This window comes from Anopheles marshallii, chromosome 2 (genome assembly GCF_943734725.1).
Source record: "Anopheles marshallii chromosome 2, idAnoMarsDA_429_01, whole genome shotgun sequence".
In the NCBI taxonomy this organism is placed as follows: Eukaryota; Metazoa; Arthropoda; class Insecta; order Diptera; family Culicidae; genus Anopheles; species Anopheles marshallii.
The window spans coordinates 6,965,733-6,982,496 of NC_071326.1; the positions used below are offsets into that span (position 1 = coordinate 6,965,733).

Below are 16,764 nucleotides of genomic sequence, written 5' to 3' on the forward strand. Positions count from 1 at the left end.
CGCACACATATTGGAATACATTATCTATGCTCATCCACATTATTTATTTACGCATATCGGTAGTAGTATCGGCAGAGTCTTCCAATGCACGGCCAGTAAACACTTGACACATCGTTTTAGTGGAGATTCTCCACTGTTAAAATGAAAAGATATTTGCAATACATCCAATAGAAGCAAAAGGTCAACACAGCTTCCTTCTGAGCACACGCACCTGTTTATGTATGTAAACGAAATAAATTATTTCATACGACAACTAATAAGCCACCACGTCTCGCGGATTGTTATGCTAATGTTTAAGGCGCCACAGATGGGTCGTTCAGTTGAATGAGGCCACTGCACGATGGCCAGACCACCATAGTTTGCTGACGTTCTGCCGGAGGTGAAAATTAATGCACAAAAGGCTGCACATTTACCATTTAAATCAACAGATCGCGTGTGTGTGTGAGAAGCCAAGTGTGATTAGAGGTGTAGTTTATAGTTAAGTGATGGAACCGGATGGACATACGTGATCGATCAGTCATCATTGTCTGTTGGGTGGTGCGTCCAAAATGAAGCTTCCTTCGAAGCAGCAGCCCATGCTGCTGTTGGGATTGCTCGTGCTGTGGGTTTCCATCGTGAAGGCGAGCAGAAACAATACCGACACTGCAGACATCATCGCCGAACATGGCCGCACGAAACGTACGCTAGTGTACACGTTCAACAGTTGCTCCGGGGTAAGACATACGTGTGTTACATATATTTTTTGCCCAAATATTTAATTGCTTTTTTATGTCTTTTTAGATTTTAATCGCACTATCCATTCCTCTACTCATTACCGGGCGGAACGTATTCATGTCGTACAACTTTGAAGCGAACTACAACATGCCGACGGACAGTACCGACTTCACGCAGGGCATCTTGAAGAAGGGTGACAACGATCAGATACATGAGGCTGAGACAAGGAAGGTACGCGATGCCACCCGTATGTTTCCTGCCACTCCGAAACAATCCAGCTTGAGCCGGAAAAAGTTGTACCGCACAATCGAACTAAACTTGCAACGGTACGGATTTGCCGGAAAGCGGTGCATATTGCGGATGATTTGTGACCTGGCAGAGACACCACTGCATCACGAGAACGGTGTGCTGGGCGATGTGTTGCAGTTGATATTTACGTAAGGCAAGCTCTCGGATGCATGGATGCAGGATCAGGACCTGACGAAACAGTTCGCTTTTCATTTTTTCAGCCCATCCCTATCCCGGGACGAGAAGTTACCGGGTGAGTTTGCGCGCGCAGAACAGTTGGGGCGGGTGGAAAGAAATTGCAACAAATATCGTGGCCACTGTCCGGCAAGCCCAATCGATCTGGTAACCATTGTGTTGGCAAATTGAATGAAACAGAGAACCAACTAAATGATTGTAATCAGTGGTGGATTTGTACTGGTGTGTGGATAGTTTGAGTGATTTTACACAACTGCGAGCTTGGGACCCAGAGCGGCCACTTAGTCTGCTTACCGTTAAATCCGCTACTGGTTACAATTCGACTGATTTTTTAAATAATTTAGCGGTTGTTTAAAACATTGAATTCATGTTAAAAATTATAAAGACATTTTCAAAAATATTGCTGAAAATTTTTATACTTCAAGGAGAGTTCATCACTGTATTAGACTCAATCACATTAGTTCTGTGTATTATGGAACGTTTCGAATGGAATTTTGTTTGAGGTTCAACGGAAACACTTTTTGTTCCCACCAAATGCGCAGACTTCAACGAACAATGCTTAAAAGAGGTTTGTATCCCTTGTTTAATTGCTGCAGTGCATTTATTCTACCAGCTCTTAATTTTGTTGCGCGTCTAAACAACTTAAAAATCGTTTAGCAGCTGATAAACCTATTGCAACGCTAAAATAATTATATCATATAAACACTTAACTATGGGCCGTAGAACACCTGTTGAGAACCGACAAACAAGCTTGTTTTCAATTATTGGAATAATTTACCACCAGTGTGAGTGGTTGTTTACGGCCGTTTAAAACTTATCACGCGTCTAAAGAGCTATAACGATAGTGGTGAAATTAACACCTACTTGGTTGACGATATAAATTCACTGCAACGTCCATCCTTCTCCAGGTGTGGAGCGAACTGACCGAGTTTTACGATCGTACGATCTAGGTCAGGGGCCGGAAACGCGCTTCTCTCGCTCAAATGGAATTTGTAGCAGCGAAATCATGTAGTAAACTATTCATAATTGTTCAAAATTGATCATTCCATTTGATTCTCCGATTAAGCAGTAAAGAATCACAATGCCTTCAAAGTCACTTTATTATTATGATTTAATCAAGATATTCTCAAAGATAAATTATGACCCATAAAACAGCAGCTTACGTTTATAATGCTCCTCGCAACGCACACATTGAAGATGTACGGAGAAAAAATAAAGATGACTTAAATTTAGACTTACTGTGTTTTCTTACTTACTCTACTACTTCTCCCGGGCGCATCGATGCCATCACTACATCTCAATGTGTGCATGTCATGTCACCGCTGTCCATGTGGACGCGTCCTGAAAGGACTTTACGGGCTGAGCCATCCGCAATCATAATGTATCTAATGTCAATTCACTGTCAATTCGCCGTACAGCTCGTAGAGCTCGTCATTGTTGCGGTTCCTCCATTGTCTTTCCACACATACAGGGCCAAAAATCCTACAGAGCAAGCTTCTTCTCGAAAGCGACTATGAGGATTTCGTTAGTTTTAGACAAAGTCCATGTATTAGAGGTGTGAGTACTGGAACTACATAAGTTCTGTTATAGTCCCAGCTTGGTTTGTCGCGGGGAGAAAATCAGGACCTGGATCTGGATTGACTTAGATAGAAGATATATATAGAAAATGATCGCCGAAGTTTTTACGTCCTAGTCACGAATGGCCCTATCTAACACTAGGTTGAGGAGTAGACAAACTAGCCCATCGCCTTGGCGCAGAACCTTGGTGGTAGCAAAGAGCACTGAATGTCGATCCATCATCACTTGGCATGTGACGTTGGTCATTGTCATTCGTAAAAGTCTGGTAAGTTTGGTCGGGATTACTGAATTTTCTAGAGAAATGTATCTCTAATAGTCTCTCAGGTATCTCTAATAGACAATGGCTAATTACTTCCCAAGACTCCACTGCTCATGTGCGGTCCAGTTTCTCTGAGTCTCTATAACTGAAATCAGGGTACTCCAGCTCTGGAGAACATCAGTTACAAATATCAATAGACGAGTATCGTAGCTACCTTACAGGCCACTCAAGATGTTGCTGAGCCCTAGCCGAACTAGCAGGTTTTGGTTACTATTAAGCCACAATACAGGCGTAAATATTGCGGTACTCTAGAAGGACAACATGATTTTGGATAAGGACGTTTGTCGTTTGAATGTCCTTGTTGGGCTGTTTGTAGTATTCAGTATTAAGCGTACCTCTCCTAATTCCTATCTTCAAACGATGTCTCCTTTCGGTCAATGCTCCTCATCCTACATTTTACTCCCGGGCCTGGACCATTCTGTACATCTACACCGAAGTTTTCACGGTTCAGTGGAAAAAGTGACACAATTATCATCGCCGACGTTTTCTTCCTCACCGAGCGGGGCCATACCGTGTGAAGTGATCTACATACGTACGGCAACAATTGACCAAAAATGCGTAATACCCCACCGGAGAACACACGTCTCACAGATTCGGATGTTTATTTCGCTGCGATACGTTGAACCGCAAAGAGCGCAGCCTACGTGATCGCAAATGCAGTCTAAGCTCACCGTCGTTACGTGTCTGGCGATTGCATGGTCGGTTAAGATGTTGGGGGCAGAAGCAATGGATCGCCACAAACGAACGCTAGTGTTCACATCTGACAGTGCAACCGGGGTAAGTGGGGTGCACGCAAACAGCTGCACGCAACTAATCGTAATTCGAACGCTTGCAGATCCTGATCGCACTTTCCGTACCGCTGATTATACCGGATAGGAACATCTTCTTGGCGTACAACTTCGAAGCGAACTATGGAATGCCGGGAGATGCGAGTGATTACACGCAGGGTGTGCTTAAGAAGGTGGACAACGATCAGATCAACCCGGCCCCGGAGGGTGAAGGCGCAGAATCGGAGCGAAAGGCACGGGCCACGGTGACGAGTTTTACCCGCAAGCAGGTGTACCGGATGATCGAACTGAATTTGAACCGGTACGGTTACGATGGGAAGAAGTGCATTCTGCGTATGATCTGCGAAACGGCCAGCCATCCCGTTCGCGATGTCAATGGAATCATCGGTGATCTTCTGCAGGTGTTGCTGACGTAAGTGTTTTTTACTATTCTGTTCGTACAGCTACGAGTTTAATACAGTTCGACATCTTACTACGTTACAGACCCTCCGCCTCAAGGTACGAGCATTTACCGAGCGAGTTCTACGTGGCGGAGAGAAAAGGAAGGCGGGAAAATTGTATCAAGTACGGGAAATACTGTCCCAAAAGTCCACTAGACGCAATAAGCTTAATTTTATGACACGAATAAATAACGAATAGGTTTACGATGCGTATGAGAATAATTTATTGGAAGATGTTGTTACATTGTTACTAGAAGTTGTCGAGGACGGGCGTGTAAGATCCCGCGGAATGGTGTACTTCAGTAGCTTCTAAAAGGCAAATATTTAAAGTAAGCTTCTACACTGCTATTTAAACTCCCAAACTCCTACCAAATACCCGAAACATGACTAGTAAACGTTACAGAACAGACAGGGACACGTGAAGAATCGACCGTTGCTCGTCCATTTTACCCTCACTTTCGCATCAGATAGGCCCGCACCTCGTCGTGGAGCAGCCGCATCGCGTTCGTTTCCGGATCGTGCACCCCGGTAAAGATGTCCAGCAGCGAGTGGACACACTCGGCAAAGATACGCTCACAGGGTGCACCACCGCGGCCGAGCTGTTCCGCCCGGAAGTACTCGTTATCCCGGTGCTCCGACAACGGTTCCGCCGTGCTCGAGGGACTGTGATTGAAGCAGAAAGCAGAATCGCATCGAATGTAACCACATGTCGCTAACCACCGCACTGCCCAAAACTCACGTAAAAACGATGTGCAGCAGCTCGGCGAAGATGCCTCCGGTGTGGGTAAACGGTGCGGTCGCCGACTCACACACGCTGCGCAAAACACAGGGCCGTCCCGGCAGGCCGTAGTTTTCGCTTAGCGTTTCCATGGCTTTGTACGTCGTCCACCGGGACTGTTCGGCGCTGTACCCATCGAGCTGCGCCGGATCGATTTCCTTGGGCGAAGGCCACCGTCCACTGCCCGCTTGCTGTAAAAGCCGATCATCCTCCGCATCCTTCCAGTAGTTGTCATCGCCATCGTCGAATCCCTCGTCGGAAGCGTTATCAAGAGGGTCCTCCCGAATGGACACACTGTCTACCACGTACTGTTCGTGGCCACGCGTCACCGGAAGCAGGGTGATCTTCACAGGATCAGCGTCCGAGCCAGAGAGATCCCGCCTTGAAAGTGCTCTCCGACTATCGTTCCAGTTTTCCCACAGCTCCGGCTTCAGATCGTCCACCTTCGTGGGTAGGAAGTATTGCGCCTTCATGACCCACCCGCTGGTGATGGATTCCGGCGTGCCGACGGGTATACCGATGCCACTGATGAGTTGATGGCGCGTCGGCGCCGTTTCGGGGACGATCAACCAAGGTATGAAGTCGGCCATACCGAGTGGAAGTAAAGCTAAGCTTAGAAGATATCTTGCAGCGACTTGCATGATGGAACTTCCCGATTCAAGACACTAACGACCGAGGACACTGCACTGAAGTTCGTTTTCTTCCCGATCTAGCGAGGCGAGGGCACACAATTGGAGAGCGTTTTCTTCCACGCTCGATCTGGCACGCGCACACAGAACGTAAGCAGAGCAAATGGTTTGAAATGGTGGACGGTTTTCTCTGCGGCCAGAAGTCTTTCTTTGCCGATCTAACAAGTACTTGCCATACGCCCGGTTAACACCTTCCCGTGACAGATTACACCTCTTCCTTGTGGTATTCCACGGTTTTCTTTCCTTGGTAGGTCAGTATATCATGCTGTCTGCAAGATGCCCCCCCTTCTGTACACTGCCACTTGTACTGACCTCTTTTTCGCATACCAACAATTTCCCCGAAGGAAGGAAAGGCAGGAAGTGTTAGACGATTATTTAACTATGTATATTTTTATATTGAACACACATTAATTGTCGTTAGAGCGTGTTAAATGATGAGTGGTTGCTTTCGTCATGAACGCTGCTAGAAGTGAAAGTCAGCCATTTTTTTTTTTTCAATATTTCAACGCGAATGATGACGTTGGTGCGTGGAGATCATGAACACCGGAGAACATGTCCAGCAGAGAAGTGGAACACTCGTGGAAGATCGTAGCACAGGGTGCCCCGGAAAGACCCAGCTGCTCCGCACGGAAGTACTCGTTGTCGTGGTGTTCGGAAACCGGTTCATCTGTGGTCGAAGGACTGGAATGGATGAAAGTGTAGAGATTTAGAGTCACTCGAACGTGTTAATTAGGCATCGGATTGTAATTTTAACTTCTGGGTTCTATTCGGTTCTATCTAACTTCTTTATCACTGATCTTCTGAAAGATCTTCGGTACGCTGGTAATGAAGAAAGAGTACAGTGGAAAGTGTCATGCGCAGCGCGAAATCTATATATCTGGGGCTTGAGTTTTACCAATTGTTTCCAATTGCTTAGACTTGAGCATGACTATACATCATTGAACATATTGCACTTCTGTCAAGAAGTTTTCAAAATGTACGCTACCAACCTATTAACCTCAAGAGGTCTAGACCTGCCATTTCACAACAACCTCAAGAGATCTAGGAGGCTATGATCTATCTATCAATTTCAAGAAAGTTGAGAAATTCTAGCACGATCGTGCCTAACAAACTCCTCAATCCTTCTAACCTCTGGATACAAAGATGTGAGGACGAAAACGATCATAAGGATTACGTTAGGCATCGTACACCTACCAAACGTCCACTTAATACCACCACTTAGTTTGAAGGTGTATCGCAACAGATATTACTCACCTGAGCATGATGTGCAACAGCTCCGCAAATACTCCTCCCGTGTGCGTAAACTGTGTCTCAGCGGCCTCACAAATGCTCCGCAGCATGCAAGCTCTTCCGCCGAATCCGTATCCACTACTCAGACCTTCTATAGCCTTATAAACCATCCACCGACCGTTCGGCACGGAGTAACCTTCCGGAACGCCATTCGTACCATCTTGCTCACCTGGCTTAGGTGCGTCCGTTTTCACCGACTCCTGTTCTTCTGGTGAGCCAGGCTCAATATCTGGGTCTTCACCATAATAATCATCTTCATCCTTCTCTACCACGTTGCTTGACACATCCCGCTGTGGGAGTGGTTCCACACGAATGCGCACATTATCCACCTCGTAGCGTTCGATCGAACGGCGCCTTCGATCCGGAATGGCCCGACGACTATCGTTCCAGTTCTCCAAATTGATTGGTTCATAGTTTCCAACCTCCGTCGGCAGATAGTACTGTGCCTTCAGTACCCAGCCAAACACGACCGAATGGGGAATTTCTTGCACCGGCACACCGATACCCACGATTAGCTGATGTCGGGTGGGAGCCGTTGGTGGATAGATCAGGAGCGGTTTACCGCGAAATAAAATACGTCCCTCTTCGACACCTGCCGCACCGCCATTTGGATGCGTGCTGTTCTGGGGCTCCGAAGCGGATAGCATCAGAAGCGGCAGTACTAAACACGACGACAGTAAGTGGTTCATGATCGAGTTCCGAAACCAAACTGGTGCTATCGATACGTCCGCGCATATGATTCTAGCTCTCTGATGATGAATTTAGTTCAGCTGGAAGATTTTAAGTCAGTGAAATTGATCTAATTAATTCCGTCGCAGTTGAGAACTTTTGACACCTTTCACTCATCTGCTGATATCTGTTGCTAGCTTCTCTACGAGCGAGCGGCGAGCGGCGTATTTGTTTTAAAATAGAGACAACCATTTTCAAATTTGGGAGCTCCGTGACATATTTTCGTTTAAAGTAGATCAATGCATTAGCTACCATGCGTTGATCATACGCAATCATACGTTTCTTAAGCCTTTCTCAACCTGTACTATAGAAGACGTTCTAGTTCCTGAGAGCTGTCAAACATGGAAAAATCTTACTAATAGAAATAACTTGTCGGATTTAGGCAACTCCTGATCGTTATAAAACTATCCTATTATTGCATTCAAATAGTAGTAAACCTTCTTTTTCACTGTTACTCAAATCTTTAATGAGTAGCCTCTAATGTCTAGCAATTCAATTGGACTTTATTCTAACAAAACACTGACAGCTCTTAGCGGATCCTTTGGACACTCGGTTCGATACGAAGCACAGGACCCATCGCGCCCGGACAGTTCTGCCATCCGATACTTCTTCGGTAATGATTCATCCATCGAGGTGGATGGACTGGAAAGAGTTTGAAAATGAAAAAGGAAAAGTTATCACAATGGATTTCCCCTTCACTGACGCAAGAAACATTTACCTTAGCAGAATTTGTACCAAATCTCCGACAACTCCGTTCGCTTCGCCGAAAGGCTGCAACGCCGCTTCGCAGATCATGCGCTGTAAGCACTTCCTTCCGTGAAAGTGTTGGCTAGCAAATGGTAGAACAAAGTTGTACGCACTACTAAGCAAAGCTCTCTCTCACTTTTTATGGAACGTACCTCTGCAGATGATTTTGCAGCATTTTATAAATCTTTCTCCGCGTGATTTGCGGTGTGGTTGCAGGGCCTTTGGTTGGACGATCGTTAGTGTTTCGTTTCCTGATGCCGTAATGCGAAACCGGTACGGAAGGTGCAGTTAATGGTTCCACGATACCTTTAATCTGCGAAGGAGGAGAACAATTTCGAACACGAATTGTTAAACCCGTTTCCTATGGTTCCTGGCACTGGCAACACCTACATAGTTCGCGAATCCCTCGGAGAAGATATTCGCGTCTGCCGGGTTGTTATAGTTGCCTTCAAAATTGTACGACATAAAGATGTTTCTACTCGGTATGCCAAGCGGGATGGCCAGGGCAAAAATAATCTTAAAAAATAAAGGGACACAAATTAATACGCACAGCGACGAATCGGGCCTGTCTGAAACGTACACCCATGGCTGCATTTAACGGGAACACAATACGCTTTTGTCGACTCTTAACAACACCGTCTCTTGAATCATTTTCAACACAACCCGCGTGCACTATGACCATCGTCAGTACGACAAACACCACAAAGCAACGTGTCGCCATGGTGATCATTATGCGTGGTAGCTCTAAACACGACTAAAGGATAGAAATGGTTTCGGTCTCCGGCAAACAGAAACAAACGGTGGATCTTATATGTTCCGAGCACTAATTTAATTAACCGATTAGCTCGAGAGTCGATAGCGAACTTAAGATGTAAAGAGAGAGAGAGAGAGAAAGAGAGCGGATAAACGGGAACAAACGGTCGATCTAAAGTACGGTTGATACGAATCCGAGCAGGTCCGTACTACAGTATGCTCGATAGCGTTTACATCCCTCTGTCGGTCCTCTAGACTCTGCCTCGTAGTATTCATCCGGAAGAGCTTCACGTACCGATGCAGATGGTCTAAAAACAGGAGAATATATTAACATTTCTGATAACTTTGGTGTGTTCTACATCATCACCCGTGAACCGTACCTGAAGATCACACTCAACACATCGCCAAACACTCCATTATGCTCGCCGAGCGGAAGTTCCGACACCTCACAGATCAGACGCTCCATGCAACCGGTCGCATTAAATCCATACAGCTCCATCCGTTGCTCGAGCTGATCGTAGAAGTATGCGCGACTAAACCCGGGCAGCAGTTCCCTCCGCCGGCGTCGATTCGTTTCAATTGCTTCAGTGATGTTGAATTTGCTGTCTTTAAATCGCTGATACCAGAGAAAGTATTGCGTCTCGTTCGATGGTACGCCGTAGTTTGCTTCGAAGTTGTGCGACAGGTAGATGTTGCGTCCTGGTACTAGCAGCGGGATGGCAATGGCTAGCAGATACTTCGATCATAAGTCAGAATTACAAAACGATGCTACCATGGCAAAACCGTACGAGGGTAGTTACTACTTACGCCCATTGAACTTCCACGAGGAAACACTAGAGCGGCACGTTCCTGCCGGTCCAAGGTGAAGGTCGTAGCCACCAGCTGCCATATCAGTAAGGCGAGCACCACAATCAGGAGTTGATGATGTCCCATGGTTGGAAATGCTATGTAAGTCTATCGTCCGAATACTTCGATGCAACTGATGCACGAGATACTTTCCTTAGGCACAACGGCGCAGACGCACAAGAATTTGCAACAGTACCGCTACTTGCATGTACGCTAATGAAGGTGTTAAATGTTGCACATTGCAATGAATTGTGTAAGTAGTGCAGTAGTCTAAAGCTGGTCTACATAAAGTGAATCATTCATCTCTAAACGCAGCGACACAAAAAAGACACACTGAGTATGTTTATGCGTTATTCACAACTTATCGATCGATGCGTAGATCATGAAGTGAATAATCATCTGATTTATTTCCATACCGTTCTCTTTAGTAATTTTTACAATATAATAATAAAGACTGAAATCGCTTTCAGAAAGTTCTCGCAAACTAACCAAATACATTTACGATTATTGTAATTGTATAATTGTTATTAGTTATAATGTTTTGATTTCGAGCTCCTTACTTTGTTCGTGTAGCTAACGAACTAGTTCCTATGTATGTTCCTATTTTTGCCGTTTATTTTATTTGGAAATATGTTTCTGATGTTGAATTAAGCAATTAAAAAAATATTTATGGAACTCGTTTTTATCTACCTTTGTACCATTATTGGTGCAATAATTACAACTAACGCATATAACTACTACAATATGTAAATAGGAACTTTAAATAACTCCATATCTTCCAAACTATAGTAACAATTGAGGAACTTAATATTGCGTGGTAAATAAACAATTGTAGTAACATTCTTCCAATTGTGCAATCAAACTTGTGCAAGCATCCTGTTTTCAGGTAAATTAGATAGCTTTAGGAACTTTCAAATGTGGTGCGGACTTCAACTAATCACTATTTGTTTCGTTTCGCACCTCTTGTAAAGAAACGTATGTTTTTGTCCTTTTCAATATAAGTCATCTTCAATTTATCCGAACCCTTCGCGCTGCAAATAATAAGGAGAATGAAGACAATATTGAATTTGACATACGAAAAACGAACAATTTATACGCACGTCTCGCGAGCCAGCAGCAAAGGACAGGACAGTTTGCCATTCGTATAAATGTGGTGCTTCGGGAACAGTTGCCTGCAATGAGAAAGGCAGCGCAGCATTATTTTACTATTCGGGCAATCGTTTCGGGCCCAGCGGTGCCACTATTACATTTCAATCGGCTGCAGAGTACAGTATTCACATCCATCATCGTCGCTAGGGACGCTTAAGCATTTCCACAAGGCATGCTTGTCAAGCAGATCCAGTACGGAATCAGTAACGTTCGGTTGCGATGATTGGCGCGAATGCTGACCATTATCTGCGTGCGGTTGATCAATCGATTGTCCGATCATCGCTACCGGATCATATATATCATTGCTCTTCCAGAACAAACAGTTTAAAATCTTCGATTTTTCCAGTGTACCGGATGCCGCATCCTTCTCCATCATATCCAACGAATCTTTATGAATGGTCGCCATTCTCTTCGTGGAACACTTGCACACGCAGACTAGAGCACTTGATCACACCACTGAGCTGGGTCCTTTAAATCTAGCCTTTTAAATTCCTTTTCCTTTTAATTTTAAAATCACACCGAAAATGGCACAGAATCTGTTAAAATATCGAGACGCACTGGACAAAAGTAATGCACAAAGCACACAACAGGATCGAAAGAAAGCAGAACGAGAGTGTGTGGACCTGAATTCATTAATGAAACTTTGCCGGGTTTTTATGAATGGAAAAATATACCGTTGCCCATACGGTATCTTTTGTTTCCCTTTAAATCAACTATGGGCCAAAATTTAATCTCCTTGTGGTCATACAATGTACTATGGAAAAAAACAGTTCAGTCATAATGTCAAAAAATACCCGAAAACCTAAACGCAGAATTATTTGTTTGAAAATTATCCAATTATCCATAATTCATTTGGTAATAGACCGAAAATACTATGATTTCTTGTAATAAGGTGTCTGAAGATGGATAAAAATTTATTGTTTCATTTGGATTTTTTCTAAAAATAGAATCATTATTTTAATTGTGTAAAAAAGCTGTAAAGAGTGTTATGAATTCTACGAAACGGTTATCGAATAAACGCTAAAGTCATGTTTTGTTTCATAAAACACGCAACAAAGCAGTAAAAAAGCAAGATGCTCATATAACCCCAAATGTACCGCCACAGTGTGCGTCGGCCATCGTTGGCAACTGTCAAACTAGTGGTACAGTATGAGACCACCGCCTACGTTCCATGCGTTTTGATTTGTACGCGATTCGGAGAGCTTGTCATTTCACTGCCACCGAAAAACGAGGTGTAATCGTGCACGAGACCGCTCCGGACCGAAAACCGGGAAATCCAGAAAGATTTGTGTTCAAGTTGTGCTAAAGTTATCATCCACAAAACAGAGGTAAGTTCCGACCGCTAGGATAAACGCTAAACAAGCACAAAATCGCGATTGAAACTCGTTCGCCGAGTTTTAGGTTAGGGCTACGGCATACCCCACGGCTTGTCGTGTACGGCGGTGGGATTCTCGTGTTTTCCAGAACATTTCATCATTCGCTTTACCGGCTGCTGTGGTGAAACTGCAGTGTGTAGGGAATTAGGTTGTGCAATTAAAGAGAGTGCTATGGAAACATGGGCCAAGCTTGTATTCCAGCGTCAAGATGAAATCATATTGATATTTTTTAAAAGATTTAATAGCTCTTTTTGTACTCTCCGGGTAACAGTGCCGGAGCCAAGACCTCGTGTGGTCGCGTAATTACGTAACTCCCATCCATTCTCCTCGGAGGGGTGTTCATATGATGGCGGTGTCAACGATTGTTTAGGATGATTCAATCCACACTTTTTGAATATTAATTCTGGAACGCAACAGCATCTGGTAGAACTAGGCCCCGTAAATGTTTTCTAATATTTTTCTTTTATTTTCTCCCGCAATTACATTTTATCGACATAAAAGCATAACTACCCTGTTGCGTGTTGTATCATCATAACCGGCGTGTGAAAAGCTTAGTGTGCGTGCTTGTTTGTGATCACATTGCCCATGAGATAATTGTAAACCGTCCCGCTGGTTGCTAAGACCGAAAGCTCGTCCTTATTACCATGGCAGCCAATGTTTCTGATCAGCAGAAGCTGATGGAAATCCTTCTGGAAACGGAACGCGTTGCCGATCGTATTCTGGCCTACAAGCAAGAGCTGGTGGAGCTAGACAAACGGCGTCAGGATACGCGTGAAGCGCTTCGTTTGATTGAGAAACACATTCCCGAGACGCAGCAGCGAGTGTGGATAACGATCGGTCCGATGTTGATCAAACAGGACCGTCCAACCGCAGTTGAGATGTTGCGCAAGGACCAACAGACGACCGAGGCAGAAATTGAACGGATACGAATGGAGCAGAAGTTGATGGTTGCGAAGCAACGTGATCTCGAGCACGATCAGCCTTTGCGTGGGTTCGATTTGAAACCGCTTAGTAACGCAGAAATCGCTGGGATACGATCGAATTTACCAGGGTTTTGATGTAACTAAGGATTTTATTGCTTTGTTAGAGTAAGCCGAGGACTAGTTTGATCTCACTGTACAATGTATCTCCCACTATTTGAATGAGGAATAAACGTGAAACTTCCCATGACGATTGCTGCCTCTGTTAATTGTATACTTGTATCCTTCCAGAAATGTTCCGCTTGCCAACAGTGTTACGTGTTGCTGCCGCACGACAGGTCGCTTCCAGTCGGGGCTATGCTAAGGACGTCCGCTTTGGACCGGAAGTGCGTGCCCTTATGCTGCAGGGTGTGGATGTGCTAGCCGACGCTGTGGCCGTTACGATGGGACCAAAGGTGGGTAGAAATGATAAGAAGCCGCACTGATAATGGTGCATGCTGCCCTCATTACGCGCGTTTGTTTATTGCGGCCGCACCCTAACGCCTATCATGTCTTCTCTCGCAGGGACGCAACGTCATTCTGGAACAAAGCTGGGGTTCACCCAAAATCACCAAAGACGGCGTGACGGTGGCAAAGGGAATCGAGCTGAAGTGTAAATTCCAGAACATTGGTGCCAAGCTAGTGCAGGATGTGGCGAACAACACGAACGAGGAAGCCGGTGACGGTACGACGACCGCAACCGTGCTGGCCCGTGCCATCGCTAAGGAGGGCTTCGAGAAGATCTCCAAGGGTGCCAATCCGATCGAGATTCGTCGCGGTGTGATGCTGGCCGTCGACACCGTGAAGGAGCACCTGAAGACGCTGTCGCGCAAGGTGAACACACCGGAAGAGATTGCCCAGGTGGCAACGATCTCGGCGAACGGTGATCGTGCAATTGGAGATCTGATCAGCGAGGCGATGAAGCGCGTCGGCAAGGAGGGTGTTATTACGGTGAAGGACGGCAAGACGCTGAACGATGAGCTGGAGGTGATCGAGGGCATGAAGTTCGACCGTGGCTACATTTCGCCGTACTTCATCAACTCGAGCAAGGGCGCGAAGGTAGAGTTCCAAGATGCGCTCGTGCTGTTCTCGGAGAAGAAAATCTCGACCGTGCAGTCCATCATTCCGGCGCTTGAGATGGCAAATCAGCAACGCAAACCGCTCGTCATCATCGCGGAAGATGTGGATGGTGAGGCACTCAGTACGCTGGTCGTGAACCGGTTGAAGATCGGCTTGCAGGTGGCTGCGGTGAAGGCACCAGGGTTCGGAGATAACCGCAAGTCGACGCTCTCGGATATGGCCATCAGTACCGGCGGTATTGTGTTCGGTGATGATGCGAATCTGGTGAAGCTGGAGGATGTGCAGCTGTCGGATCTGGGACAGGTGGGAGAGATCACGATCACCAAAGACGATTGTTTGCTGCTCAAGGGACGCGGCAAGCAGGAGGATGTAAACCGCCGGGCGGATCAGATCCGTGACCAGATCGCGGAGACGACGTCCGAGTACGAGAAGGAGAAGCTGCAGGAGCGTTTGGCTCGTCTATCGTCGGGAGTGGCCGTACTGAAGGTTGGTGGTTCGAGCGAGGTGGAGGTTAACGAAAAGAAAGATCGTGTCAATGATGCGCTGTGCGCGACACGTGCCGCCGTTGAGGAGGGTATTGTGCCCGGTGGTGGCACCGCACTGATCCGTTGCGCACCTGCCCTGGCGAGCCTGAAGGGTGCCAACGAGGACCAGAACACGGGCATCGAGATTGTGCGCCGTGCGCTACGTATGCCGTGCACACAGATCGCCAAGAATGCCGGCGTCGATGGGTCAGTGGTGGTGGCGAAGGTGGAGGAACTGCAGGGTGACTTCGGATACGATGCGCTCAACAACGAGTACGTCAACATGATCGAGAAGGGCATCATCGATCCGACGAAGGTCGTCCGGACGGCACTTTCCGATGCGTCCGGTGTGGCGTCACTGCTCACCACGGCCGAAGCAGTGGTGACGGAGATCCCGAAGGAGGAACCGGCTAACCCCATGGGTGGAATGGGCGGCATGGGCGGTATGGGTGGAATGGGAGGAATGGGTGGTATGATGTAAGATAGTTCGTCGAGCAAAAGTTTTCCGACGGGAGATAGCGTGAAGCTGTGCGGGAAGATGCTCCCAATGCCTGTGAACGGTGAGTTCCGATTCTCCGATGAAAGTCCTAGCAAACTAACACCCAGAGCATCGAATTCAAGTCCTCGTTCGGTGCATTGGTGTTTCTTCCCTGTACACCTTCACGCGTAATCGCAAGCTTAATGCATTTATTGTTTTAAAAACGACAAATTATCCTTTTTCCTTCCCATTGTACACCTTATACACCACCGTCATAGTTCGAGAGCGAATTCTTAACGCCAGAATGTATGTTTCCAAATGATCGGCGTATTCTCATCACGCTTCTCGAGCACATCACGCTAGTGTGAGCCTTTCAGGGGTTTAGCTGCTTAGATAGGGAGTGTTGCGTAAAGTTTGTTTTAAATTAAAACACATTTGCGTCACGTCAAAGACGCCCATGTAGAGAGAAGGAAAAAACCCCCTATCGGTAGTTCGGTATAACACACATCACTCGTGTTAAATCAGGCATGGCGAATGCAACATTATGAACAATATTTAGAATTAAAGGCCGTTCGTGTAGAGAAGAGAGGTGCAGAAATCCGGTAGAGTTGATTCCCTCGCAAAAGGAAGGGCTAGGTTAAGCGAAAACAGGAGTTACGCACCTGCAGTGCGTGGAGTGCATTTGTCCTGTACTCACACACAAACAGATCAAGTGAACGATCATATTAGGCTATAAGAGAGGAAGCTATATGTTAACCCTTTGACTCCGAATACAGTCACTGGACGATGGAGACAGAATATGAGTGCAGTAGTTAAGTATAGTTGGTGTTGAGTGCGAATGGTAGTGATAGCCAACCACACATCTTTACTGTAGTTTGTAGATTATTAATGCTTTTCGGTTATCTGTTTAGTTCCCTTGCTTGTTTATTCTGTTTATAAGAACGCTGTGTTTCTCGTTCCATACAAAACCTTGTCTGGCAACTCATGTACAACAACATTCTTTGAATGAGCATTTCTCTTTCATATAGTTTTTTTTTTGTTCCA

At 45.9% G+C, this 16,764-nt stretch overlaps 9 protein-coding genes across 9 annotated transcripts; 4 read left to right on the top strand and 5 right to left on the bottom strand.

Moving 5' to 3' along the window:
• Positions 1–548: 548 nt before the first annotated feature.
• LOC128707743 (uncharacterized) lies at positions 549–1,368 on the top strand. The gene is made up of 3 exons (XM_053802701.1): positions 549–713; positions 781–1,151; positions 1,224–1,368. Exons 1-3 carry the CDS (start codon positions 549–551, stop codon positions 1,366–1,368), a joined length of 681 nt encoding a protein of 226 aa, XP_053658676.1.
• A 2,380-nt stretch (positions 1,369–3,748) lies between these two features.
• On the top strand, positions 3,749–4,501 carry LOC128709801 (uncharacterized). Its single transcript, XM_053804820.1, has 3 exons — positions 3,749–3,871; positions 3,930–4,294; positions 4,366–4,501. Exons 1-3 carry the CDS (start codon positions 3,749–3,751, stop codon positions 4,499–4,501), a joined length of 624 nt encoding a protein of 207 aa, XP_053660795.1.
• Positions 4,502–4,774: 273 nt separating this feature from the next.
• On the bottom strand, positions 4,775–5,741 carry LOC128708014 (uncharacterized). The gene is made up of 2 exons (XM_053802971.1): positions 5,062–5,741; positions 4,775–4,985 (listed from the first exon to the last, which is right to left on the bottom strand). The coding sequence occupies exons 1-2, from the start codon at positions 5,739–5,741 to the stop codon at positions 4,775–4,777; spliced, it is 891 nt and encodes a 296-aa protein (XP_053658946.1).
• Positions 5,742–7,039: 1,298 nt separating this feature from the next.
• Positions 7,040–7,768, bottom strand: LOC128708705 (uncharacterized). The gene has a single exon (XM_053803685.1). It carries the CDS (start codon positions 7,766–7,768, stop codon positions 7,040–7,042), a length of 729 nt encoding a protein of 242 aa, XP_053659660.1.
• Positions 7,769–8,311: 543 nt separating this feature from the next.
• Positions 8,312–9,276, bottom strand: LOC128709804 (uncharacterized). Its single transcript, XM_053804822.1, has 5 exons — positions 9,136–9,276; positions 8,946–9,071; positions 8,708–8,868; positions 8,527–8,637; positions 8,312–8,450 (listed from the first exon to the last, which is right to left on the bottom strand). The coding sequence occupies exons 1-5, from the start codon at positions 9,274–9,276 to the stop codon at positions 8,312–8,314; spliced, it is 678 nt and encodes a 225-aa protein (XP_053660797.1).
• Positions 9,277–9,480: 204 nt separating this feature from the next.
• LOC128707059 (uncharacterized) lies at positions 9,481–10,241 on the bottom strand. Its single transcript, XM_053802005.1, has 3 exons — positions 10,116–10,241; positions 9,689–10,044; positions 9,481–9,616 (listed from the first exon to the last, which is right to left on the bottom strand). The coding sequence occupies exons 1-3, from the start codon at positions 10,239–10,241 to the stop codon at positions 9,481–9,483; spliced, it is 618 nt and encodes a 205-aa protein (XP_053657980.1).
• A 1,003-nt stretch (positions 10,242–11,244) lies between these two features.
• On the bottom strand, positions 11,245–11,709 carry LOC128709806 (uncharacterized). The gene is made up of 2 exons (XM_053804825.1): positions 11,402–11,709; positions 11,245–11,326 (listed from the first exon to the last, which is right to left on the bottom strand). Exons 1-2 carry the CDS (start codon positions 11,707–11,709, stop codon positions 11,245–11,247), a joined length of 390 nt encoding a protein of 129 aa, XP_053660800.1.
• Positions 11,710–13,323: 1,614 nt separating this feature from the next.
• On the top strand, positions 13,324–13,737 carry LOC128708085 (p53 and DNA damage-regulated protein 1). The gene has a single exon (XM_053803042.1). It carries the CDS (start codon positions 13,324–13,326, stop codon positions 13,735–13,737), a length of 414 nt encoding a protein of 137 aa, XP_053659017.1.
• A 155-nt stretch (positions 13,738–13,892) lies between these two features.
• Positions 13,893–15,723, top strand: LOC128706707 (heat shock protein 60A-like). Its single transcript, XM_053801648.1, has 2 exons — positions 13,893–14,054; positions 14,164–15,723. Exons 1-2 carry the CDS (start codon positions 13,893–13,895, stop codon positions 15,721–15,723), a joined length of 1,722 nt encoding a protein of 573 aa, XP_053657623.1.
• The last annotated feature ends 1,041 nt before the right edge of the window (positions 15,724–16,764 follow it).